Source organism: Artemia sp. Qi Xiang Cuo, chromosome 5 (genome assembly GCF_049724085.1).
Source record: "Artemia sp. Qi Xiang Cuo chromosome 5, ASM4972408v1, whole genome shotgun sequence".
Lineage (NCBI taxonomy): Eukaryota > Metazoa > Arthropoda > Branchiopoda > Anostraca > Artemiidae > Artemia > Artemia sp. Qi Xiang Cuo.
In genome coordinates this window covers 21,841,695-21,867,929 of record NC_142798.1, presented here as the reverse complement: position 1 = coordinate 21,867,929, position 26,235 = coordinate 21,841,695, and the positions used below count along the sequence as shown (strand labels likewise).

The 26,235-nt window shown below is 35.6% G+C and overlaps 1 protein-coding gene across 1 annotated transcript in view; it reads left to right on the top strand.

Moving 5' to 3' along the window:
* Positions 1-26,235, top strand: part of LOC148951951 (uncharacterized) — a 181,467-nt gene that overhangs the window by 23,289 nt on the left and 131,943 nt on the right. The window contains exon 2 of the mRNA XM_089089106.1: positions 5,948-6,226. Coding sequence (XP_088945232.1) covers positions 5,961-6,226 — 266 coding nt within the window. The 5' untranslated portion in view covers positions 5,948-5,960. The remainder of the gene's footprint in view (positions 1-5,947; positions 6,227-26,235) is intronic.

Genomic DNA, 26,235 nt, shown 5'->3' with positions numbered 1-26,235 from the left:
CCCAGGTTTCAGTTAATTTTTTGTGCAAATTCTTCCCACATGATAACTCTAAATTATACAATATGCATTCACAGAATCAGCAGGAAATTCTAGGTCATTCTCAGTAACTAAAAAAGTAAAAACAGGAAAACAGTTTTTTTTTACTGTAAATTCCTGATTTTACAAATAACTCTACTAAGCCTGCACTATTCAAACATTGTTTTCTTTTGCTCGGGACTTACAGAAAACAACGGGAAGTCATATTTTTACTTTTAAAATAGTTTTTGAATCATCCCCACTTGATGCATGTCGAATAGTGTATTTTTTCTTCAGATAAAAGGAAATTTAAGAGCAACGCCTTTCTGCTTAAGGAAAGAAAATTCTATAATAAGAAAAATGGCCAGGGGAAAATCCCAGACATTTAAAAAAGGCACGTGTTCTATTGCCTTGGGTTTCTTAAATTCAAAAATATCGAGCAAAAACAGAAACCAACCTTAGAAAACTTGTATGCTAAGGCTTTTTGTAACCCTTTATTGAGGAACAAATAAACGTTCAAATGGGGATAAATCAATTTATTTAGACAGTGAAAAAACTGGTACAAAAGTCCAGATATTTCGGTCACATATAAAGCGATCGTCTTCAGTAGAAATACTAAAATAATAAAATTGAAACTAGCATATTTATATATAACAAAATAAATAACTTTTCGGGTCATTCACAAAATCATGAACTTTCGGATTATTCACTAGATTATTTTCAGAGATAATTCATTGACAAAGTTCATTCAAAGTTCTTGATGTAAATTTTCTTCTTTAATCTTGCCCAAATGTAAACATCACCTAATTTAATGGTGTTACGTCGAAAATCCTTTATTGAGGTTTTCTTTTTGCTGTTTTCTTGTTACTTTATCTCTGGATAAGTTTAAAAAATAGAAAACATGGTATGTAATAAACAGAAATCTTTTTTGCTAATTTAGTCCTCGACCATTCCTTAAATTTTTTAGAAATGCTGCCAAGCGTGGAATTAGCAGAAATTCAATAGATTGTTGTTGTAGAGAGGGGGGTGGGATCCCCCATAGTTGATGGAAGACCCCATCCACTCAAAAAAAAAATATGGCTTGGAAATGCATTTTTCTCGCATTTTTAACACCCTTGAAAAATCCTTTGATATCCCATTCTCTAAGAGTACCCCTTCCCTGTAATAACATCCCCCCTATTCTTTTTCTAAGCATGCATTACAGTAAATTTTAAGACAGTCACCCAATTATAAAATAATAAGAAACATATTATCTATTTCTTCCTTAAGAAAACCGTCAAATTTTAATGCAAAGGAAAATTAGTGAGGAAGTTCCTTTTTTGTTTTTGATGCAGAAGATTGAAAGTCAGTTCCCAACCAGAACTAAACTAAGTGTTTTGCCATGTTTGAGGATCGAAAAAAAAATATGTGTAGCCTGTTTTCTGCGTGCATCGCGAGATTCACTTAACTCATTCCTGCTAAAAGCATAGCTGTCTTGCTAAAATGCTTGCCTACTGTCCTTATTCATTATATTTGTGTTCTTTCCTTCTTATCTTTGTTTTAAAGAACATTTCAGATTCCATTAAATAGTTGACAACATGAATTTTATTTCACTTGGTGCTTTATATTATACTCTCTGGGCTTGTATACTGGAGACAGTAGAAAGTGCTTCCGCGTTTTTTATTATTTAACGTTGTTCCTTGTTGTAAGGAGCCTTCAATGTCTCTTATATTGCTATCGTCTCTTGTGTGCATCGTGAGCAAAACGTCGATTCAGCACGAGAACATGTTTCTTAGAATTGGAAGTTTCTTCAGAATTGGCTCCTTACTGTTTTTAGTCGTTTTTAAACGGGCACGTACGCAGGAATTTGTTTCGGGGGGGGGGGGGCAATTTGTTTCGGGGGGGGGGGGCAAATCCTTCAAACCCATTATTCTGTGAGAAAAATCAGAAAATTATGGGAAAATGGAAAAAATCGTGAGATTTCGGGGGGGGGCGGGCCCGGAGGCCTCTATCCCCCCTGCGTACGTCCCTGTTTTCAAAACAAAGCTAAAACCGCGTAATGAATGCGTTTTATTGTGTAGTATCAGATTCTCATTACATTGTTCATTTTTGGTAAAGGCAGGGGTGTCTTTTTCTTTGGGGGAGGTTTAATTGCCCCCTCCTAGGTTCCCCCAAGATTTTGAAAAATACCCATTTTGGCATTTTTATTTAAAAAAAATTTTTTTTTTGTTATTCTTGCTGGGAAAAAATTGAAAAATATCAAAATTGCCGTTGCCTAAATTAAAAAAAAAATACATTTTGTCTTCTCTATATATTTGTGAGTTGGCGCCAATGGGTAAAGGTAGGACAAGTCGCATATAATTTTGACGAATTCCTTGTAGGGTGAAAGGATTCCTATGTTTTTTTTTTCTGGAAAAATGATAGGATTTTGAATTGAATTTGCAAAAGAAAAACCTGATATTCATTCAATAAGCATAGGTGACAAAATATCATTAAAAAAATGCTGAATCAGGCTATTAGAAATGACTGAGCAAAGCCAGCCAACTAGAACATACCTAAAATTTGCAACGCACAGCGGATTAAACGAGATGAGACAGATTTTGATCAGCCATACACATCCTCTGTGAGTTACTCAGAAGTAACCAAACTGGCAAGGAAGGGTCCTTTTACAAAGCCTCAATTGTCAACCTTAGCCCTACCACATATAGTCTACACAGGCTTATGTTTCGGACCATGCTAGTGATGTCAATTCACGAAAATGTAAACGAGGAAAGGTTAAAACATTTTTCTTCAAAATCTAGACGGGACAATTTTGTTGTTTTCGAATTTTTAATGGAAAGAATAATAAAAGGCATTATTTAATTAAAATGCCTTCTAAAAAGATGTTTTTCAAAATATAAGGAGGATGCAAAAAATCTTGGGAGCGAATTTCCCCTGCCGCCAGTTGATGCCATTGGGCATTCATCTTTGCAAAGAGATAAATGATCACTATTTAGGATGGTTGGAAGTATAAGCACTAATTGATAAAGTTTTTAATAGGAGCCCGTTTTTTTTTAAGTTAAGCTTACTAAAAATGTTGATATTTTGGTGTAAGCTAATAAGTAAAAAAGTAAAGTAAGTAAGTAAGTATGACAGCACCAGGGGCGTCCCGAGGCTCGTTTTATTCGGGGGGCGATCTTCGTAAATTTTACCGAATCGCTACCTGATTTATGCCGAATTTTCTGCATAAATCAAGAATTTTGCTAAATTTCGGCCGAAATTTTCGCCCCCGGCGAAAATTTTACCGAATGTCAATAAAGTTTGGGGGAGGCGTGCCCCTCCCCGCCCCACTCGGGACGCCCCTGGACAGCACTAGACCTTTAAGGTCCAAACCGGCGGTGCCGATCTCCGTTTCGTGGCCCTTCAGCCAGGAAGTGCAATGGGGGGGCTGGGGGCCAGCCATCTTGTGTTTTCGCACACCCTCCCTGCTTACCTTCCCCAGATTTCCCCATATACCCATTTAGGGATGGGTTGACTCTGGCTAAGCTTACAGAGTTATACCACTGACCCGCGTCCCAAACCCAAATAACTGGCCACGCCAAGGATTGAACCCGTGCCCCTGGACAAAAAATTTTCAGCCCAGCGCACTTCCACTTAGCCAGGACGGCCTGGCTAAGTGGTGTAATAATAGTTGTAAAAAAAGTAACTTGGAGGAAGAGATTTAGGAGATAGCAATTGAGAGGCAAATGTTTAAATGGCTTCAGGAAAGTCCTATGTGCCTAAGTGAATTTATCCTATGTGCCCGATTCTACGTTAAATTGGGAATTTATCCTATGTGCCCGATCCTACGTTAAATTGGGAATTTATCCCCATACTCGGGACTCACAAAGCTGCTTTTTTTTATGTAAAACGGTTTAAGTAAAGTGTACGTGACAAATATGTTGAACTGTTCATATCAGATCGATTCATTCTACCTTACGGTATAAATACGGGATTCAAGTATTGTAAGGAGAAAAAAACGATCTTTAATTTATAGCATTTGGAACTTGATTTAGTCAAGTTTTGGTCTTTCAAATTTAGTTGAGTTAGTTTATGAGATAGACTAGACTGACGTTTATGACAATAGACTGGCATCAATAGGCAGTTTTTTTGCCTAATGGCTAAGAAAAAATATGTAAACACTGGTATCTAAACATAAAAAAGAAGAAAAGAACGCTAAGAAGAAAAGAAGAAAAAGAAAATACGGAAAAACTAAAAACTTGAAAATCACTCAAAAACTTGATCCTTTCTCTGTTATATATAGCCTACTGGCATATATTCCACAGTACGCGATCAGCAACTTAGTTTCTCGGTTAAAGCTGTTTAATTGGAAACTAAGTATATTCTTACTTGCGTATTCTGTCCCTTTAATGCTTGTGCCGAAAAACTGTACGCTTAAGCAAGATGCTCTAGATTAACTATTTTGGAAATGCCCCATTTTTAAGAATCTGGGACCAAGTCTCCCATTCAAGTTGGTACTTCCATTGTCACCTATTGTAAATATGCGTAGTTTCCGCAAAAATGTGTAAAAAAAAATCCATGAATGTCTTGGGACGGTGCTTTAATTTAATGGAATCCTCTTTTTTCGCTTCTAAGAACTGATATTATGCTACTTACACAATTCTCTCCTTTGCAATTCTAATGCATCTTCTTGGTTTAAGCCAAAAGTGGTTTTTACTCTATAAATCACTGCTTGTTGTAAATCAAGTAAGTTCAGACGACTTAATAAACTGTGTAGCTATATTATCTGGAAAATACTGTATGTACTACGACTGAAAGAAGATATTCATGGTAATTGATAATTTTTCTGATTAATATATTAACATCATAATTTTCCGATTCATTGTAATTTCATCTAGAAAATCTTCGCCTTAACTGCTGAAGATTGATTTCAGCAGCATTGTCATATGCTGGATAGACAGCAAAACCTTATATCTGCATTTTTAATTGTTCAGGGTAGAGGAAACTTAAAAAAACTCAGTGTAAAAATTCAAGACACGATGTTTCCAGGGCCTTCTATATAGCACAGAAGCGAACTGCAAAGAAATGCGCAAAGTATCCACTTCCCCAACCAAAGCGAAATTGTATTTTCGCTGTTTATGGTTATTATGTCGTGTTTATTAGAATACTCTTTTGGTATTGTTTTAATGCATAGCGCCATCGGTAAAGTTAGAATTTTAAGGGTATATTAAGAAAAGAAACGGATATTTTTTTGTATATAGCTGAAATGCTAACTAATGTGCATATGTGTAATTAACATGTTTGTAATATAGTACAAGTATTACTATAAAAAAAATACCAGCATATTTGCAGAATAAAACAAGTGCTAAATCTGTTCTTTTTTCCTCCCCGATGATTTTTTATTTTTTTTATGTGAAATTCAATATGAGATTGCTAATGTCAATCATTTAGGTATTGAGTATGACCATAATGTCTCTGGTTTTCGATTCTAGGGCTGAAAATCGGCTCCCAATTGCATCCCAATTTGAAATTTAGCTCACTTTTTGAACTGTATGTTATGGTATGTCCTGTTACCTTGATTTACCGTTATACCTTGCTACTGGCGAGACAAGGTTGGTTTGGTTCATCCTGCTGCTATTGGACTCCCCCCCCCCTCCTCTCTCTCACTTTTGTATATTCCCCTCTTTCCCAATTTTTTAACCTTTTCCCCTAGATTGTGTACTTGCTAAATAAACTTGTATGTTATCACCCTTTATGTGACTGACCCAAGAGTATTAGAGAGGATATCAGGAGAGACATCTGTGTCCTAGCATTTATCTTTTAAGGTTATATTGAATGTTTTTTTTTTCTGAAATATTATTTTTCAATTTGTATCTATAAAAACAAAATAAAAACAGTATAATGGTATAAGAATAAATTTATCGTATTTTTCATCGATTTTCTGCTCTTCTTTTAATCTCTGCCTCTTTTTTAGGTCTCTTTAAATCATGGAGTTTGAGGCTCAGGCTGTAAGAGACTCAGAACAGCCAAGTGACTGTGATACCTCTCAACATGGTGGAAGAAACACACCTCTTCCTCCTCCTTCATCACCAAGTGATGAAACACGGCTTTATAGTCTTAAATGGTCCTCTCACACTGAGCAGCTTTTGTATCATTTCGACAGTTTGCTTCAAGCAGAATGCTTTGTGGATGTAACTCTGGCATGCGAGGATGCCACGTTCAAAGCACATAAAGTTGTTTTATCTGCTTGCAGGTATGTTCAAATACTATTTAAACTATTTGGAAGGGGATCCATCGTAGCCAGTGGCGTAATTTTGTCAAAATCCTGGGGGGGGGGGGCAGAGTTCGAGCCAATTTTCCCAAATCAAGTGAAAATGACAGTGAAGATCGAAAAATGGGTCATATAGTACCATAAACGCAAAGATATATTATAGAAAACTGACCTGTTTCTCTCGATACTTGAATTATGCGGGTTAGTCATAGTTTTGACAAGATTTTTTGCAGAAACTAAATTTCAGCTGGGGGCAAACTGGGGTCTGGGGGGGGGGCAAATTTGGGTCTGGAGGGGGCAGTTACCCCCTGCCCCATAACAAATTGTGCCCATGATCATAGCTGGCAGTCATAAGAACACAGTTCTTTTTGCCCTTATTCTATTCCTTGTCACCAACTGCGAATTTCATTGATTCATTACAAACAAAATCAGTTATTAGAACAAGAGGTTTGTTTAAGAACAAAAATGAATTAGAAAAAAGTAGCTCGAAGTCACATTGCGATTGCGATTTAAATGGTTCTAGGCGTTTATCCCCCAACCGAGATAATACCCCCCTCCCCCGCCCGCGGAAAATTCCCCTCGTGGAAAAATCCCCCAGCGGAAAATAACCTCCTGCGGGAATTACCCCCCGTGGAAAATAAGGCTTTCCAAATTTGAGAATTTTATTTGAGATTTGTTTTTTTTTATTTTCCGTATGGAGAAGGAATTTTGGTAATTATATATTATACGCAAAACTCACTGAAGTTTACGCTGTGTAAAACTCGATAGCAAACCGGTTTCTTCGTTATTTTCCTTCAGCGTAGCGTGAGACAAGACAAAGACAATTGACAAAATAGTTGGGAAATATATAAGTTGGGCTATATATTTGCACATAAGGGGGGGGGGGGTAAAGTATTAGGACAGTTTGAAGTCAGAAAAAAAATTCTTATATAATTATATGCATACCGGGATATAAATACCGGGGTACTATAAATAATACCGGGAAATCCGGCTCTATTTCCATGAAAAATTCTGATACTTGTGTATTATACAACACTCACTCAAGTTTACAATGTGTAAAACTCGAGAACAAGCCGGTTTCTTCGTTAGTTTCTTTCAGCTTAGTGCAAAACAAGACAAAGATAAGTGACAGAATAGTTAGGAAATATATAATTTCGGCTCTATATTTGCACATAAGGGGGGGGGGTAAAGTTTTTGGACAGTTAGAAGTCAGAAAAAAATTCTTATATAATTATATGCAGAATAATTTTATCTAACGCATTTTGCATGCAGAACAGCTATACTTCACCCCCCTCCCATAATGTACGAATGTGTAGCCCAAATTTGTTTCTAGAGTATCGAAGAAACCGGTTTGCTCTCGAATTTTACACATCGTAAACTTGAGTGAGTGTTGTATAATACACAAGTATCGGAATTTTTCATGGAAATAGAGCCGGATTTCCCGGTATTATCTGAAAAGATCAGAAACTAAATTTAAAAAAAAACAAGTTTTTTCAACTGAAAATGAGGAGCAACATCAAAACTTAAAACGAACAGAAATTATGACGTTTATGAAAGGAGTTGCCTCCTCCTCAAGACCCCGCTCTTTACGCTAAAGGTTTTTTTTGTAGAATTTTAGAACAAACCCTATTGTTCAAATTAAACGGCCATTGTGTTTTAGGAATCGTTCTTAAAGAATTAGGACAAAAAGTCAAAATTTTAGCGTAAAGACCAAGGTCTTGTGGAATGGGGGTAACTCCTTTCATATACGCAGTAATTTAAGTTCGTTTTAAGTTTTGATGTTGCTCCTTACTTTCAGTTGAAAAAACTTATTTTTTCTAATTTAATTTCTGATCGTTTTTAAATAATACCGGGAATTCCAGCCCTCCCTCCATGAAAAATTCCGGCACTTGAGTATTATACGCCACTCACTCAAGTTTACGATGTGTTAAACTCGAGAACAAACTGGTTTCTTTGTTACTTTAGAAACAAATTTGGGCTATATATTTGCACATTAGTGGGGGGGGGGGTAAAGTATTGCGAGTCCGTATGCAAAATATGTTAGGTGCAGTTATTGTGCATATTATGAAGTAAGAATTTTTTTGACTTCAAACTGCCCAAACACTTTATCCCCCCCCTTTATGTGCAAATATATAGCCCAAATTATATATTTCCCATCTATTCTGTCACTTGTCTTGTCTCACGCTAAGCTGAAAGAAACTAATGAAGAAACCGGTTTGCTCACGAGTTTTACGCAGAGTAACCTTGAGTGAGTGGCTTATAATACATACGTACCAAAATTCCTTCCCCCTAAGGAAAATAAAAAACAAAACTCAAATTAAATTCTCAAATTTGGATAGCCTTATTTTCCACGGGAAGGGGTGGGGGGGTTGAGGAGGGGGTCCCGGGCGGTAATCTCCGGGGGACGGGGGTAAACGCCGGGCACCGATTTAAGTACAATATAAATAAATGTATTAGGCAATAAAATAATTAAGATAATCGAGATTTTTTCCGTGAGCCAGTTAAAATCTGAAACAGACACTTTTCTGCTATCAGTAGAAATAACGGTAAATCTCAAGTCCAACAGAAACGGCTATATTTAACTTTTGTTAACCTTCCCCCCCCCCTCACGCTGTAGTTTCTGGTGAAATACGTCCTGCATCTGTTTGAAAAATCCTTTATTTTTCTTCAATTTTGTTTTTGTTTTAACGAACAGCTTTTCGGTTACAAAATGCAAAGAAGAGAATTATGAGGCTGAGCTCATTCAGTTATTCCATAGTTTCAGCTACAATTTTTATCATTCGTAAAAATATATAAATGGGCTTTAAATTTTATTAATTTTATTAATACTTTACCATGAAAAATACCTTAAAGCAGGACCATACCGGGTCGTGAAGTCGTAAAATCCTACAATGAGAATTATATTCTAATAATTCTAATTATAATTATATCCAATAATATAATATAAATCTGACAATATATATATATATATATATACATATATATATATATATATATATATATATATATATATATATATATATATATATATATATATATATATATATATAATATAATATATTTATATAATATTAATATTATTATATATTATATATATAATAAAAATCATAATATTATCCAATTATCTAATATAAATCTGACAATGTATATATATATATATATATATATATATATATATATATATATATATATATATATATATATATATATATATATATATATATATATATATATATATATATATAATATAATATATTTATATAATATTAATATTATTATATATTATATATATAATAAAAATCATAATATTATCCAATTATCTAATATAAATCTGACATATATATATATATATATATATATATATATATATATATATATATATATATATATATATATATGACAATGTATATATATTGTCAGCAGTTAAATTGAGGTTTTATTTTTGTTTAGTAAAGAATTTGATGGGTTCATAGAGTCTCAAGTCCCTGACAATTTCTTTTGCACCATACTGATGCTGACAAAACTTTGATTTAATGCTCGAGTCACACTGTAGTCCGATAAAAAGCTTAGTTTTATGAATGACATAAGGCTTTTCTTGATTTTCACATCTTGTATTTCAGAAGCGGAAAATTAAAATAGCATGAAATTGGTTTGAAAAGCCAAAAACGCCAATTGGAAATACCAACACTAATTTGTTCCCAACTACTCTTTACCAATGCTATGTCTTCTTATCTTTCGTCAGATTCATTTCACAGCAAGGGTGTAACTAGCATTTGTGCTGCCCCCCCCCCTCGATACAGCTTTGTGTCACAAATAGAAAAGCTGTTGTTCCAAGCTTCCATCTTTCAAAAAATCATGCTTTAACTCTTGACTCTAATTGGTTAATGAAAAATTTTCATACTTGAAATCTAAACAATGTCCAACTCGAGAAATTATAATCGGAGTACATAATTGGCCTTGTTCTCGTGCATAATTTTGGTTTTATATATCTTATATAACTAAAATGTGGCCTGGTCATGAAATATACCAGGATAACGAGCTGTCAGTTTTTGATGACTTTAGTTTTTATGCCCTATTTCTATTTCTTCTTTCAATTCTGTATGTATTCAAAACGAAGAAAGAAGGGATCGTTTTAAATCTTAACGATTTTAAAGTAGATTAAAAAAGATCTTAGTGGTTGTAACAAGGCTATGGGAGACAAATGTTAAAGGGTTAAAAATAGTATAGTCTTGTATCTTGTTCGCCAAAAAGAATGTAACCTCTCTTTTGGTTTAGTAAGTATCGTTACTATCACTCATCACAAAATCACATAAATAAGACGATCTTGGAGAACAAACTATAAAAAAAACTATGCATTAGTCATTACTTTACTACAGGGGAGTATTTTGCTACGAGGAGGCCAGTTCCTAAAGGACTTCAACTGCCCAAATTTGCGTGCTAAACAGCGATTTTCGGTGCTACATTAAAATGATTGACTGTAATAATGCTAAAATAGCACTTTCGTACTACAGGTGGTAACCCTGGGGGCAACCCTCCCCCCACCCAATCCCAGTTTCCCCCCCCCCCACCACAGCTGAAATAAAGCGTTTTCAAAAATCTTGTCAAAACTAAGATAGTCTACATAATTCAAGTATCCACAGAAACAAATCAGTTTTCTTTAGTATAAATTTGCCTTTATGATGCTATATGGCTCATTTTTCATTCGGTCATTTTCACTTGACTTGGGAAAATCAACTCCAACTCCCCCCCCCCAGGATTTTGGCTAAATTATTCCCCTGCTTTACTAAGGTTTATTTCAAGCAGGACAGAGGGTTACTTGTAGGTTATTATAACAGTAACGAAGTTTGTATGCTTTTTCGAAAATATCCTAAAATACTACAGGACAGAAATTTAAACCCTTCGATGTAATTAGCATGTTCAGAAAACCGTAGAAAGAGCATTTCACTCTATCAACTCCGAATAATCGTATTGTTATTATAACTCAAGAAAAAACAAATGGCCTTGCTCGATACACTGTAAAAAGAAATAATTGAAAATTGAATCAGGTCTCAAAATCCCGTGTTTTTGTATGTATACGATAAAGTACGAGGAAAGACCATTAGATGAGGTTACTGCACATTTCGGACACCGAAAGAAAGAAGCTAGAACGGAAGGCCAAAGAAGTGAAAAAGACTGCTTAAAGTTACCAAAATATGTGGTGACATCCAAAGGAAAACATGGTAGCATATTTTCTTTATTGATCTGACTTGCGAGAAAACTCACCTCAATATCCTCTAGTTTCTTCTAATAACAAGGAAAAGTAATTCAAAATTATCAAAAATCAGTTAAGCTATAGGCAATGAACTTACTAAATACCTAACGTGTAGGGTGTATTGCCTTGGATAGGTCCTTGAAGTGGCCTGACAAGGGGGAGCGGGTTACTGCCATGATAAAAAGTGGTCATAAATGTCAAAAAAATTTGACATATCAAAGTTTATGTTAAAGCAAGGCCAGAGCTCTTCATTAATTTGAAGGGAGGCCCGTGTCAGTTTGTGATAGCCATTAATTAAATCGATAGTTTGGACGCTAATCATTCTTTAGCATCAAATTACTAAAAAAAAAAAAAAATCAAAGGTTTCATGTTGTGTTGGGCGATATTTGGTATCGATATTGATATATCGGACCATATATCGAATAACGTATTATCGAAACTGATATTTTTAGGGGTCTCTAACCCCTATATTCCCCGCGAAAAATCCACCACATAAAAATTCTGCAAATTTTCAGCATACATCTTCGAGATTCTTTGCAGGTTTGAATTCTTTCTTCTATGATTGATTTTATTTATCCTTATCTTACATCTTACCCTAGCATCTTTTTTGCAAGAATTCACTTTCGGCTCCCGAGTCAGATACGTGTGAATTATTACCAACTGAGAATGAAAAGTTCACAACAAATGATGTTAATGAAAAGTTCGGATTTTGCATGTTATCAAAGCTAAACTAGCCGATCAGACAAGGTGAATTTTCTCAGTCTAAAAAAATATAAATACTGCTGATGCTATTAAGGCTCACCTTATGAAAATTGTCACTGAGTGGGGTATCAAGGAAAAGGTTGCTGCTGTAGTGACTGATAATGGAGTAAATGTAGTTCAGGCCGTAAAGGATGCTGCATTCCAAGTAGGTACAGGATGGGCACATGTTTTGTGCTTCTCACATACTCTAAATTGGATGTGGGGGGGGGGGTTGTTATTAATGATACTTCTGAATTGTTGCCTCGCGTCTAAAAGGCTAGAAATATTGTCAGCTTTTTAGACGTAATCTTGTAGCTATCGACAAGTTGCGCCAGGTTCAAATCTCCATTAACAATGTTTGCACCAAAAAACTAAATCTGATGTAACCACTAGATGGAATTCGCTTCTCACTATGTTGCGTAGTCTACAAAATTTGAAAGAGTCGGTAACAAGCTCGCTTGCGCTTCTCGGTAAAGTGGACCTCATACTCACTGATAGCGAGTGGGGTGTTATTTCAAACATGAAACACTTAAGCAATCGCCCAACACTAGTTTCATGTGTGTATAATTTACTGCAGAAAATAACCGGCTGGTCTGTTAATTGAACCAATTTTTCGAGTACGTATAATGAAGAACTGATAAGCAGACAAAAATGTTCCAATTTAATTCAAAGATCTTTTATAAGTTTTAAAGTTTTTGCGTAATATTTCCGTAAAAAGTCCAGCTTTTTTAGTTGAAACATTTTAACTTGAAAAGCGTCGGTAAATCATCGGTAATTCATTAGGAATATTCAATTTTTTAAATTCAATATGGGTTTTAATTCAAAAAAATATATATAAAAATACACTTAACTTAGTTCCTTGTGCATTGATGCACGTTTGGGCCCGTAATAATTGCACACTCTAAATACACCGTGGCCTCCTGTCCTCTTCAATTTCCACCCCGAACCGCCATCAAATAACAATAAATTTAACACTACTTCTCCTCCGTTCACACCCCTTGAAGTATCAAACTAAAATATGATAATTAATAATAATATCGAAAAATTCTAAACATAATAATAATAAAATAAATCTAGTAAAAAAATATTTAATCTTTTAGAAATTTTTTCACATTCTTTTTAAAGGAGCCGAGAGACCTATATGACCTCAGCTCTTGCGGAAGTGCATTCCACTCTCTAGCACACGCAATTCTAGGAGAAAATTCTGACCTAGCTGTCGGTGTCGGGAGTATGTAAATATCTGATGAAGATCGTGTATTTAAACTATGGATTTGTGATGCTAGTGTGAATAAGCCTCTAAATGGTGATGGGAGTGTTCCTGAAAAATATTTAAAACAAAAAACGGTGCAAGATAGTCTGTAAAGTGATGTCATTGATAGTCTGTTCCGTGCTGGGCCTAAAATTTTAAGTGCTTTATTGTGAACTGAGTTTAGTCTCTGTAAATGTGTCTTGAAATTAGATTGCCAAACCGTGGAACAATATTGAATGTGAGGCTTGATAACTGCATTGTAAATCAGGATCAGTATTTTTTTAGGGAAATGGTGACTGAGTTTTCTCAAGATTTCAAGGTTCCTTGAAAGCTTCGTCTCGACACTTGCTATGTGGTGTCTGAACGAGAGGTTTTCATCGATCAAAACCCCTAGGTAACGAACGTGTCCTTTTTCTGGTCTCTTGATAAGTCCACGAGAGGTTTCAATACCAATCACATCAGGAGCCAGCGAATCTATACGTGAAAAAAATAAAACACTCGATTTGTCAATGTTGATGACTAGACGATTTGCGTCCATCCAGAGGTACGTTTCTTCAAGAATGTCTTGTAGCTTCGTTTTGAGAGACTTAATGCTCCATTCTGAGCTTGCCATAAGTGAATCATCCGCATATGCCGTTAGTTCGTCCTCGGATTCTACCATAGACCCCGGCGTCGGTTGTGGGTGACGTAATTTGCAGCAATAAGGGCTACGACTTGCAGGAGTCAGTACTTGCTGAAGATCATTTACGTGAACAAGAAACAATACCGGTCCCAATTTAGAGCCATCTGGCACCCCGCAATTAACTACGACATCATTTGTATGGTCCTTTCCTGTGTAAATTCGACGATTTTCCAGGTAAGACTTAAACCAATATAGGACTTAGCCACGAACTCCAATATGATCCAGCTCTCCTAGTAATATTTTGTGGTGCATGCTATCAAAAGCTTTCTTAATATCTAGAAGCACTGCTGCAGGTAAAGCACCCGAATCTAGAATTCTGTTTACGAATAAACTTAGTGAAGTAAGGGCGTCTTCGGTTGAATGGCCAGCCCTAAACCCGAATTGGCGGCTGTTAAAAAAGCCTTTGGCCTCTAAATATTGGTATAGCTGGTTTTTCATTGGCGTTTCAAAGACTTTCGAGAAAACTGATAAGATTGAGATTGGTCTATAATTTTCTGTGTCTGTATGACTTCCACCTGTTTGAAGAGGTATTATCTTTGCCTTTTTTAACATTTCAGGAAAAACCCCTTTATCTAATGAAATATTTACAAGGTAAGTAAGAGGCTCAGCAATCGTCGTCACTACTGCTTTCAGTGCCTTTGTGTGTACAAGGTCAAAACCTGAATCAGAAGAGCCCTTCAAATTTTTTACGAGTAATTCGAGCTCACCTGGTGTTACAGGACTCACTGCCATTGATTTCATAAACTTCGGGCCAAGGTATTCTTTGTATGACTTAGATGCTATCCCGACAGAATTTGCTGTGGTATCGCCAATATTTGCGAAAAATGTACTCAGCGATGCGGCAACCTTTGTAGGTTCTGTAATTTCTTCATCATTCACGACCAATGTCGCTGGTAATATGGAAGACTTAGTGGTTGACCGTAGAACCGAGTTGATAATTTGCCAAACTTTTCGACCATCCTTCCCGCTTTCCGTCAGCTTTTGCTGCAGGTAGCCACGCTTTGCTCTTCGTAACACAGTCCGAAGGACTTTCCTGTATTGCTCATACTCCTCTAGCTGTGCTAAGCTCGGAAAGCGTCTATACTCTCCCCAAAGGTGGTTTTTCTTATTCACACAGGCCAGAAGACCATCCCTCATCCAGGGGCTAATTGGCTGGTCTTATTTTCGTTTATTAGTTCTCGGGTTTCTCACGCTACATCTACTGTATACATCCAAGAACGTCGAGTGAAATGACCCAAATGCTTCGTTTACATCTTGAATCTCCATTACGTTATCCCAGTTTAATTGCTCCAGTTCCTGTTTTAATTTCTTCAAGTTTTCCTCTGTTAAACATATAATTGATAACATAGGGTTGATTCGGGACCTTATCTTAGCTGGTTCTGAAAGGGCGAGTGTTGCATGAATGGGGAAGTGGTCTGATGTGTCGCTGACGAGGACCGCCACCGACTCTTGGAGCAAGGAGCTGAATATGTTGTCGATAAGTGAATGCGTACTCTCAGTAATCCGTGTCGGAATCGTAACAGCAGGATATAGGCCTGAACCTGCCACATTATTTAGCAAATATGCTGCTTCGGCCGTTAGCAGAATACTGAGGTTAATGTTGAAATCTCCCATGAGAATAACCTCATTCTTTTTACACTGGGCTAGCTCCAGAACTTGAGCCATATGTTCCATAAACTGAGACGTTGACCCTGACGGAGAACTATAAATTTCACCCACAATAAATTTTTTATTTGGGGACAGCCATACTTCTAAGAACAACGACTCGAAAATTCCTTCAGTATTTCGTGTAAGGTCTTGCCTAATTTGAACCGTGTGTGTGTCGCGGATATAAATTGCTATACCACCCCTTTTCATCTGTTTTCTGTGGAGAAAATGGCTAGTGTAACCTGGAATATCCAAAAGGCTTTCGGTTTGTTGTGTAATAAATGTTTCACATAGACCTATACAATCTGGTCTAAGCTCCCGACATGTCGAATCTAGATCAGAAAAGGAGAAATACAGTCCTTGGCAATTCAAATGAAACACCGAAAGCCGATAATCAGAAGACCTCCCAGTAATTAAATTTGAAATTACATATTTACTTTTAGGAAAATTTTTATCATCAAACAAATGGAAATCATTTTCTTGACCAATTTCTTGATCAAAAATAAGCTTGAGATTTAAATAAGACTCTTCTAAATTTTTTAATCTATCTATATAAAAATCTCTGATACCTCTCGGGGATGAAGCTGAAGAAAAAGTCATCACTTACCAACTGCAATCGGCGGTCCGTCGTGAAAATTCCAGAAGAGCAAGGAGTAAAAAACAATGAACATACTCAATTGAACTTATTTATGGAACACTGAAAGTAAACAAAAACAAAATAAATACCTTGAATTTTGGTAACATGATAAAAGAGAAAAGAAAATTGAACAAATATGAAACAAAAAAGGAAGAAAACAAAATTTTCGCTTTACTTCCTTCACTGTTATACAACTTGAAACAGAATTACTGTGCGGCTTCAATAATAATTCAAAAACTTCTCACGATATCACGTACATAAAAACTAAATATCAGAGAAAAAAAATGACAAAACTACTGTTCGGAAACAACCTCCTCTGGGTCATTTTTGGCAAACAGTTTTAGTGGATCAAAACAGTCATCATCATATTTAACCCACTTCTGTGAGCTTTTTGACTTTTTTGTCTCCAGCCAGAGTTTCACGTTACGCTGGACCACACGAGTCTCACTGACCTTCTCTGCTCCCTCTGCATTTTTTAGCTTGTAACCGAGAGCCAATAATTCCTTTTTTTCGCTTTCCTAATTCAGCAGGTAAGTCAGTTGACACGCTGTAGCCCGTTTTCTTTAGTTTACCATATTCTTTAAGAATCAATGAGCGATCATAATTCTTGAGCTGCACGAAAATAGGCTCAACTGTTTTTTTACTACCACTCCGCAGACTAGGACCCACACCATCATCAGACGCGGTGGATTTTTTGACCCTATACGCAACACTGATACCTATTTGATCAGGATCTGCGATCCCGAGTTTTTTTCCGAAGAAATTTTTTACTGTATCACGAAGATTTTCAGATTCATTTGGCGTATCGATCCCGTGAAGCAGAATATTGTTTCTCCGTGTATGTAAATGCAATCGAAGTGCAGACGATTTCACCTTAATCTGTTCCAATTTTAACAGCTTATTTTCAGTCTTCAACACCTTATTTTCTTGTTGTAGCATCGAAATTGTAGCAGTTAACTCATCCATTCGCCGGTCAAAATGCTCTTTTGTTAGTGATGTAGCCATCTCTTATTTTTTCAACAATAATGCCGCACAATTTAGAAAATCCTTAAAAAGTCATGAAAGGAAACTTACTCGCAAGGGCCCGTAATTTGTAATATCCAGATATTACTTAGGGCCCACTTTCAGTAATCGCAATCAGTCAAAACTTATTATCCAAATTGTTTATCCAAGCAGCGTCCTTTGGGCAAGTGACGTAGCTAATCCAACTTCATTACGCACCCGCAGACCTTCACTGTGTGAATGCTAACAGGTAACTCACAACAGGTGAAGTGTAACCTAATATGATTACCCCCCTCGAAACCCGAATTTTCATGAATTTCTGGGTACTTCTTATTGAAATTATCTAAATTTATTTGTTTATTTTATTATTTCCCCAACCCCAAAATTATTATCCCCCCCCACCATCAAAAAAATTTCCTGCGCACGTGTCTGCTCAACTAAAACTCAAACAATGTTGCTAAAGACACGGACAACCTGCTGTTTCTTTTTTGTGTTTTCATGAAGTTTGAAGACCGCAATTCATGAGTTAGTGATGATATATTTAGCAACCGATCTTTAGCTACGTGTTCATAGTGGTTCCACTGTAGCTTAATTCTGTTCAAATCAGCCCCATTCAGCTCAACCCTATTCAACTTAACCTTCTTGTATCTCAACCCGTGTGTAACTCAAGTCCCGTTTAACTCAAAACCATTTAAATCAACCCCCGGTGCAACCCAGTCCCCATTCAATCCCATCCTCGTTCCACCAAACCTTATTCAATTCAATCCCATGCAACTCAACCCGATTTAACTGAGACCCTTAAAATTAACTCTATTCCACCCTATTCAACCAAAATCTTTAAAATTAACACAATTTATCTGAACTTCATTCAAGTCAATTCCCACTTAGCTCAAGTCCCATGCATCTCAACCCCATGTATCTCACTCCGATTAAATTCAGCCCCCTGGAAACCATCGCAAACAATTTAACTCAACCCTTTATGATAGACAACTCCCATCGAAATAGAACCTCTTTAATTCACCAATAAAATTGAAAAGTTAATTGAGCCCGTTTGTCAGAAGTTTGACCCAAATGAAATGGTTGTTGATGTGAAAGGTTGAAATGAAATGAATTCGTTGTTTTCTATTTTTTTTTCTTCTTTTTCTGGACTTATGTTGTCCAAATTTATGTTTTAACTAATATGTTTACATTATCATATCTAAGAAAATGATATTTAATGAAATCAAAAGCCCTTTTTCCAATTAATTTTGAAAAAGTTTTCCAAAGAAGATCTTCTTCAAAGAAAAGTAAAGGGCCGTATAAAAAAGTTAAATCGAACTGAAATGAAGTCATGTACTAATTCAAACTTAAGACAAACAGAAATTGCTATGAATGAATAAATGAAGCCCGAATCGAACAATAATTAAAATCAATAATCGCATCAAACAAAAAGATGAACAAAGGTTCGTCCTGGTTGTATAACCAGATATTCTTTGCTGGAATATAGCTTGTGACAGAGCCGACTATTGCCTGCTGGCACTTTTCTGCAGTTTTCTCAGGACCTTGGAGGTGAAAAGCTCCCTATTGCTGAGAAGTAAGCCCTTTGCTTAAGCCATCCCAATCTACTTTTTCAATTTCTTGATTAGTCGCTCGTGCTTTATTAGGGTAGGAATACGAAGCTTTCCGCACACAATGACGACAATGTGGTCACTTGTGATTGTGAAGGCATAAACGTCACCCTAAAAGGAGCCTAGGTGATCTGTAGGGAAGAAATCAAGACAAGATAATCCGCATGGGTTATGGTAGGTATTTAACTCAAAAGTTGTTGACGTCCATGCGATAGAAATAGATTATACAGAGAAATAGTAACCCCTCCTTATCAGTATTTTGTTACAAAGTCATTTGATATAGTGGATGAAGAAATCTCCAGGGAGGATGGTGGTAGACTTAGAGTATTGGTCCCGAATGTAATCGAGAGAGGTTTCAAGGTAGTTAATAATATGGTAGGCTGGAGGGTTATACATGGTCACAATTATCACGGACTTTGTTAAGAAGGGTCGCCCTGACCCACAGAGCTTCTTCGCCCGCTGAATTTGGAAGATTCAGGCATGAGCATGGTATATGGCTTTGTGAATAACCGGAGCAACAACCCCTCTGTGACAACCTCATTCTTCTGTATAGTGTGGCTGAGATTGATTTCCGTAATGTACATAATAGCGAGTTTGACGGAGTTCACCATATATTGGAACTATTCCAATCTAGTTGTGAGACCTTGTACATTGCAGTGGTCTACCGTAAAAATGTCCGTTGGGATGGTCCGTGGACGTGCCAAAGATCCCCTAAGGAAGGTTAGTTTGATCCAAGATCTATTTATAATGAATTGAAGCCTTGTCGGGGTGTTTAGCCCTACAAAGGCCGAGAGTATCCAAAGGCCAGTGCAATCCTCGAATGGGGAACGAAGCTGAAGAACCTTATACCCATCCTTAGCATTGGAGGCGGTGCCCCGGTATAGGTTGTACCTATGCCGGGTTTGCCTACTGGCGAGCATCAAGAAAAACTTCAGGAAATTACAAAACAAGGAAAAACTTTTAGAGATAAATACTGCAGAGTTTTTTTGAAGGATTTTAAAAAGGATTTCTGCTAATGAACAATACATTTCCGCAATTCTTTCAAAGCTAGCTTTTCTTGTTGCCTGGACAACAAAATACAATTGCTTGGAAAAAATCAGTCATCAAAACTCTAATCTCTCATCTAAACTTTGTCATCCTCCACAAACTCTCCCCTTAAACAAAACAGTAATACCTGAAGAGAAAATGATCATCACATGTTTTCTTCTTCTTCTTCTACCTACTCCGGTTTCGTATTGTCACTTAGACGTATTAATAAAGGTATATTCCTTGCCATAATTTTAAGCGTGCATAGTCAATTGCCGGTCAAAAAATCTGAAATTCGTAATTAAAAATTTCAATGTTGTCCCAATTGGTCATTGTCCATGTCTACTAGACTATCGTTGACTTTCTGAATTAACTGATATGAGACTTTCCAGAAACTTAAGGCTCATGTTTCCTGTGCAATTTCTGGCATTTTTGTTTTTCTGGCGTTTTTCTGCTCTCCTACGGTTTCAATGTATCAACGAAAGACAAAAAAATGTGCTATCATTTCATAGCTGAGATTCCATCTACCGAATTAAATTTTTTAAATATGGTGTAATGGTTTCTTAGATTGAAAATAATTCGAGATTTAGTTGAAAATTTTGGAAAAGATACAATTTCACCCTTTTTAAGCAAGTCTAGATCTTTCTCAATGAAGAAGTCCAAGTAATATCAAAAGTGCGGCTCGGTGAATGGATAAACCCAGGACTAATGAATTCAATGATTTAAGTGTCTTGTTCTTTCGGTGCAAGTTACAGCAGCAGGCTTGTTGCAAAATCGTTTGTTTCATAGGGAAAATAAACCCCCGATTGGCTTAGAAAATTAGGGTAAAAACGTTAGTTCTTGATAAATTTTAATTTTCAACCAGTTACTATGCGTAAATAACACTATCCTATTGACTTTGCTTGATAGATATGGATGCAATCGGTATACTAAAGAATTTCACCTCTAATTTGTCATTTGGTCTTTTTAGTGACTTTTCGAAAAGAAAAGGTGGCTTGTTTTTGCGCTTGGTAGCAACCCTGCCTATAGTAAAGTTAATGTTTAGCCTGGTTATATCCATACATGGGGAGGGACGAGGGCTGGGATGCAAATAAGCAGAATGAGACCATAAAAATTAATTCAGTTGAGTTATAAAAAAAAACTGTGAATGTTTTATTGCTATTGTTTCTATTTTAGAAAGTTGATATTCGCACAAGATTGGTTAAAAAATTCTTACTGTCTAATAGTTGCGCAGTACGTAACAACGCCACATATCCACGTTCTAGAAATCTGCAGTATACCCGGCAATTGTTTAGGGGGATAGTAAAAAATTTTCGGGGGGCCCAATAATAGAAAAGAGAAATTGTTTGACGATTTGAATAAGATATTACCAGGAATTCAATAAATTTATTGTTTTTTTTAGGGGGGGAGATCTGGGCCTTGAGCCCCTCCCCATGGTACGTCTTTCCTAGAAGTATCTTTTTGCGAAGAGAAGAAACTTAATTGGAAGATGCAGGGAACTTACGCTATTTGGTTAGGGTTTTTGAATTTCGAATACCTTTTGTTGACATAAGAATTTTTATCTTAGTTATCTGCATCCCATTGGGGGAAAGGAGATATCGGTTATTTGTGCTTGGTCTTCTACAAAACTATCCTTTTCCCGATCAAGAGTCGTCGAGTACTTTTGCTCTCTAACGCAGGACGGAAACTTTTTAATTGATGAAGAAAATGGAAAATTAACTTCCTAAAGCTCGCCACGAGGAAAAATAACAAGAGCTAATTTCATTTTATTTTTTTTCCGTCAACCTTTATTTTTTCCAGATATTGTTTTTATATATTAAGAGAAATGGAAAAGCGAATCAAAATCTTTAGTTATTTCTAGTTGGGATTATTTTTCTGTTCCCTCTTTTGATTATTGAAAGAAAATAGAAAGTAAATCAAGAACTTTCATCCGTTTTAATAAAAAAAGGAAAAGTCTTTCATTTGTTCTGCTTTTCTGAGTATTAAAAAGTTTTGTGTCCTGCCGAAAGTTACGCTATTCGTACAAGATCATTTAAAAGAAAAACTACAGAAAAGAACTAATAATGACAATATAGTAATTTTGTCATTGGTTGTTTTATGGAAAGACAAAAGATACAACAGGGTTCTACGAATATTTTACTTTCCTTGAAGAGGACCCAGTATAAAATAGATATTTTGTTGGGAGAGAAGAGGATGCTAAAATTATTATCTTGAAAAAAGTTGATTCTGCCAAAAAGATCAAATAAGCAGAGAAGCTCAAGTCTGTCACTCTGCTTCTGTATCTTACTCTCTCTATCTCTATATTTTCTCTCTTCTCCCTTCTCCATCTCGCTATATATCTCTCTCTCTCCCTCTTTCCCCTTCTATTTCTTAGTGCCTATATCTCTTCTCACTTTTTTCACTTTCTTCAGCTTTCACCCTCTTCCTCGCCACCTCTCTTTATTTCTCCCTCTATTCCTCCCTCCTTCCTTTTTCTAATTCTCTCTTCATGTGGACACCTCTAACTCGGTGTAATTCTCTCTAATAACGACAAAGGAACGCCAGTGAATATGTTTATATCTGTTTCAGATAAAAGTTGAAAAACAAATTAGGGCCATAGACTTAAAACCTAATATATGGCTCATTTTACACTTGAATTAATTTTTAAAACTTTTCCCAGAAAATTAGTGTTATTCAAAGAAAAGTAAAGCGCTACATATACATGAACCAAAATGAACATAAATAAAGTCAAATAATTTTCTACCAAAATCACCATCAATAAATAAATGAACCCAAAATGAGCAGAAACTAAGATGAGTAAAGCGGACGCCCCCCGTGCCTTCTGAAGACCAGACCATAATTTGCACTTTACTGAAAACAATTCTTAGTTCGAGCTGAATGGTTCTGTTTCTCATAATTACGAAAAAAAATATGAAACATAATCATAACTACGAATTAAGATTACTGAAAAAAAAATATGGATTGACAATTTATTATACATATACTGACATCTTAATTTTGTATTTGCAGAAATTAACAAAAGGGAAAAGATTTAAAATGTATTTTGCTTTCAGTAAAATACAAATTGTGTTCTGGTCTTCAGAAGCCATGGGGGGCGTCAGTCGTACTCAATTTAGTCTCTGCTTGTTTTGAATTTGACTCAGTTATTTATTGTAATTTCTGTTCGATTTGGGTTTCATTTATTTATTAATGGTTTTTTGTGTTAGTTTTACGTTTAGAAAATTATTTGACTTTATTGCTGCTCATTTTTGCTTTAATGTAGCTTTTTACTTTTCTTTGAGAAACTTATTTTTTGGAAAAAGTTTTTCAAATTAATTTCTTGTTGGTTTTTATTGAAATAGTCTTTTTGATTGGAAAAGAAAAGAGCGCTAAATTTTTTTGTTTTCTTTCCTTTTGTTATTCTATAAGAATTTATAGTTTGGCCTACTGTTTATATGGGGGAGAAATTTTTTCAACAATTATTAATAAAATACGGCATTTTGAAAATCTGGACGCACAAAGTATTACTTAATTTAGTTTTGCGCCTCCTCAAGTTTTCGTGAAAAATAAACTTAATACCTTTCTCAAAACATTGTATCTATGCTATTTCACAGCCTGGATGTACCTACACTCTTTTTTATTTAGTTTAATCGTAAGAGAAGAAGTAGTAATAGTAGTAGCCCTGAAAATTTCAACTTAATACCCTCATTTGTTCTTGAGATATTCATGAAACGTCTAGTTGTCAACCAGCATACCTAGTGCTAAGTGCCATACATATAGTGCCTTTTGATTTAGTTTTAAAGCAACATAAACTAAACTTTCTGTGAAAGTTTCTACTTCATTCCCTATTCTAGGGTACAGGGTATACCCTTTATACCCTATCAATACCAGTAGTACTACTGGTAGCAGCAGTACAGTAGCAGCAGTAGTACTACTACTGCTAGTAGTAGAAGTATGCAAGTAGTGCATTTTTAGTAGTTCAAGATATTCCTTAGCATACTCTGAAATTTTCAACCTAATACTCTAAGCCGTTCTTGATATACTGCTGATACGGTCATTTGACAGCCTGAATACATACAGCATGTTTCAATTCAATTTAACATACCCCCCAACGTTTTCAAAAAGTGTCTCCTTAATACATTTAGTCTTTATAGTAGAAGTAGTAGGAGTAGTATGCATATAGACCTTTTGGTTGGTTCAACATCCGTCTTAACATGCACTGAAAGTTTCAAATTTATACTGTAAACTGTTCCTGCGATATAGCTGTTACGGCTTTTAATAACTTGCATCTACATAGCGTGTTTCAGTTTAGTTCACTATCCTCTTCAATATTCCTTGAAAGTTTCAACGCAATACCCTTTGCTTCAGTAGCACTAGTAGTATTCGTCATAGTGACAGCTGTAGCTGCAGCAGTTGCAGTCGTAGTAGTAATATCAGTTGTAGCAGTAGCAGTGTTAGTAATTGTAGTAGTATGGACATTTTTCCTTGTTCAACCCCTCCCTTACTATAGTTCCTCATGGGAACTATTGATCACCATTTGACAACCTGTTTGTAAAGAGTATGTTTTTATATAGTTAAACATTCCTCTAAACATCGTTAAAAGTTTCAAATTCCTACTCTTAGCCTCAGTAGTTGAAGTCATAGTAATATTTGTAATAGTAGCAGAAGTAGCAGCAGTAGCAGTAGTAGCAGTATGCACAGAGTATTTGGGTTAGTTCAACGTCTCTCTCAACCCACCCTGAAAGTTTAAACTTAACGCTCTAGGCTATTCCTGAGAAATTGCTAATACACCCTTTTAACAACCTGAATGCACACAGTGTGTTTTGATTTACTTCTACACCCCCTAAATGTTCCCTGAAAGTCTCACCTTAATGCCCTTAACCTCAGTAGAAGTATTAGTCGTAGCGGTCGTAATAGTAGCAATAGTGGTACCATGCAGATAGTCCCTTTTTGTTTGTTAAACTTCCCCCTCAACACGCCTTTGGTCAATTCATCATCCCCCTCATCATTCCCTTGAATTCCAACTTAATACCCTCAGTCATTCCTGAGTTTCCCCCTTTTGACAAACTTTTTAAAATGGCACCAGAACTTTCAATTTCCAATCGATGGAGCTCTCTCCGAAGTTTTTACGGCAACTCCTTCTATTCGAAGTGCATTGGTGAAAAAAAATAAACAGTGCACTGTGCCCATTAATCAAAAAAAAACTTTTTGCACAAAATACGTTTTTCAAAAAACGTAAAGAACTCCATTAAACCAAAAATGAACAAAAATAGAATCAAATAATCTACCAAGCATACAACCATCACTAATCAGAATCAATAAATAAATGACACCAAAAACAAACAGAAATTAAAATAAGTCAAACTCAAAACGAGCAGAAATTAATCTGAGTAGGGTTCTAAACCCTATGCTTTCTAAAAGCCAGAATATAATTTGTACTTTACTGAAAAAAATATACATTGTCAGTTTAATATACATATGCTGATATTTATTCCTTAAAATCTGAACTAATTTTTGATTTCTTAAAGTTATAAAAGTGAAAACATTTAAAGAATTTTTTTCAGTAAAGTACAAATTATACGTCTATTCTGGCTTTTAGACAGCTGGAGGTTTAGAACCCTACTCAGATTAATTTCTGTTCGTTTTGAGTTTGACTTATTTTAATTTCTATTTTCCTTTTTTTGTTTCATTTATTTATTGATACTGATTTGTGGTAGTTGTATGCTTGGTAGATTATTTGATAATATGCTTGATAGGTTATTTGAAAATAAATAATATATTGTGCCAACATCGTTCTTTACTTATGCAGCGCGATTGCGCTGCCTATGAACAGCGCTGTTGACCTTCCTATGATACAATACTATTGTCACCAATATAAGTTTTCGCGAGTTCAAAATTAGAAAATGATGCGTTTCTCACTTTTATCTCGAAAACTTAAAGATCTAGTATTCAAATTATCTTTTATTTTGACAGATATAGCTTATTCTTTTCTTTTTACCTAATTTTTTTTCAGTGGAGTTGTAATCATCTAGCAGGCTTGTTTTTAAAAGAAGTATAATATTTTTTGCTTTATGCCTTTTTTGTTGTTGAAAATTTCAAAAATATTGGTCCATTTAGCATGTGAGCTATGACTTATTTAACTGCAAAATATGGTGATTTTGAGACAAGTT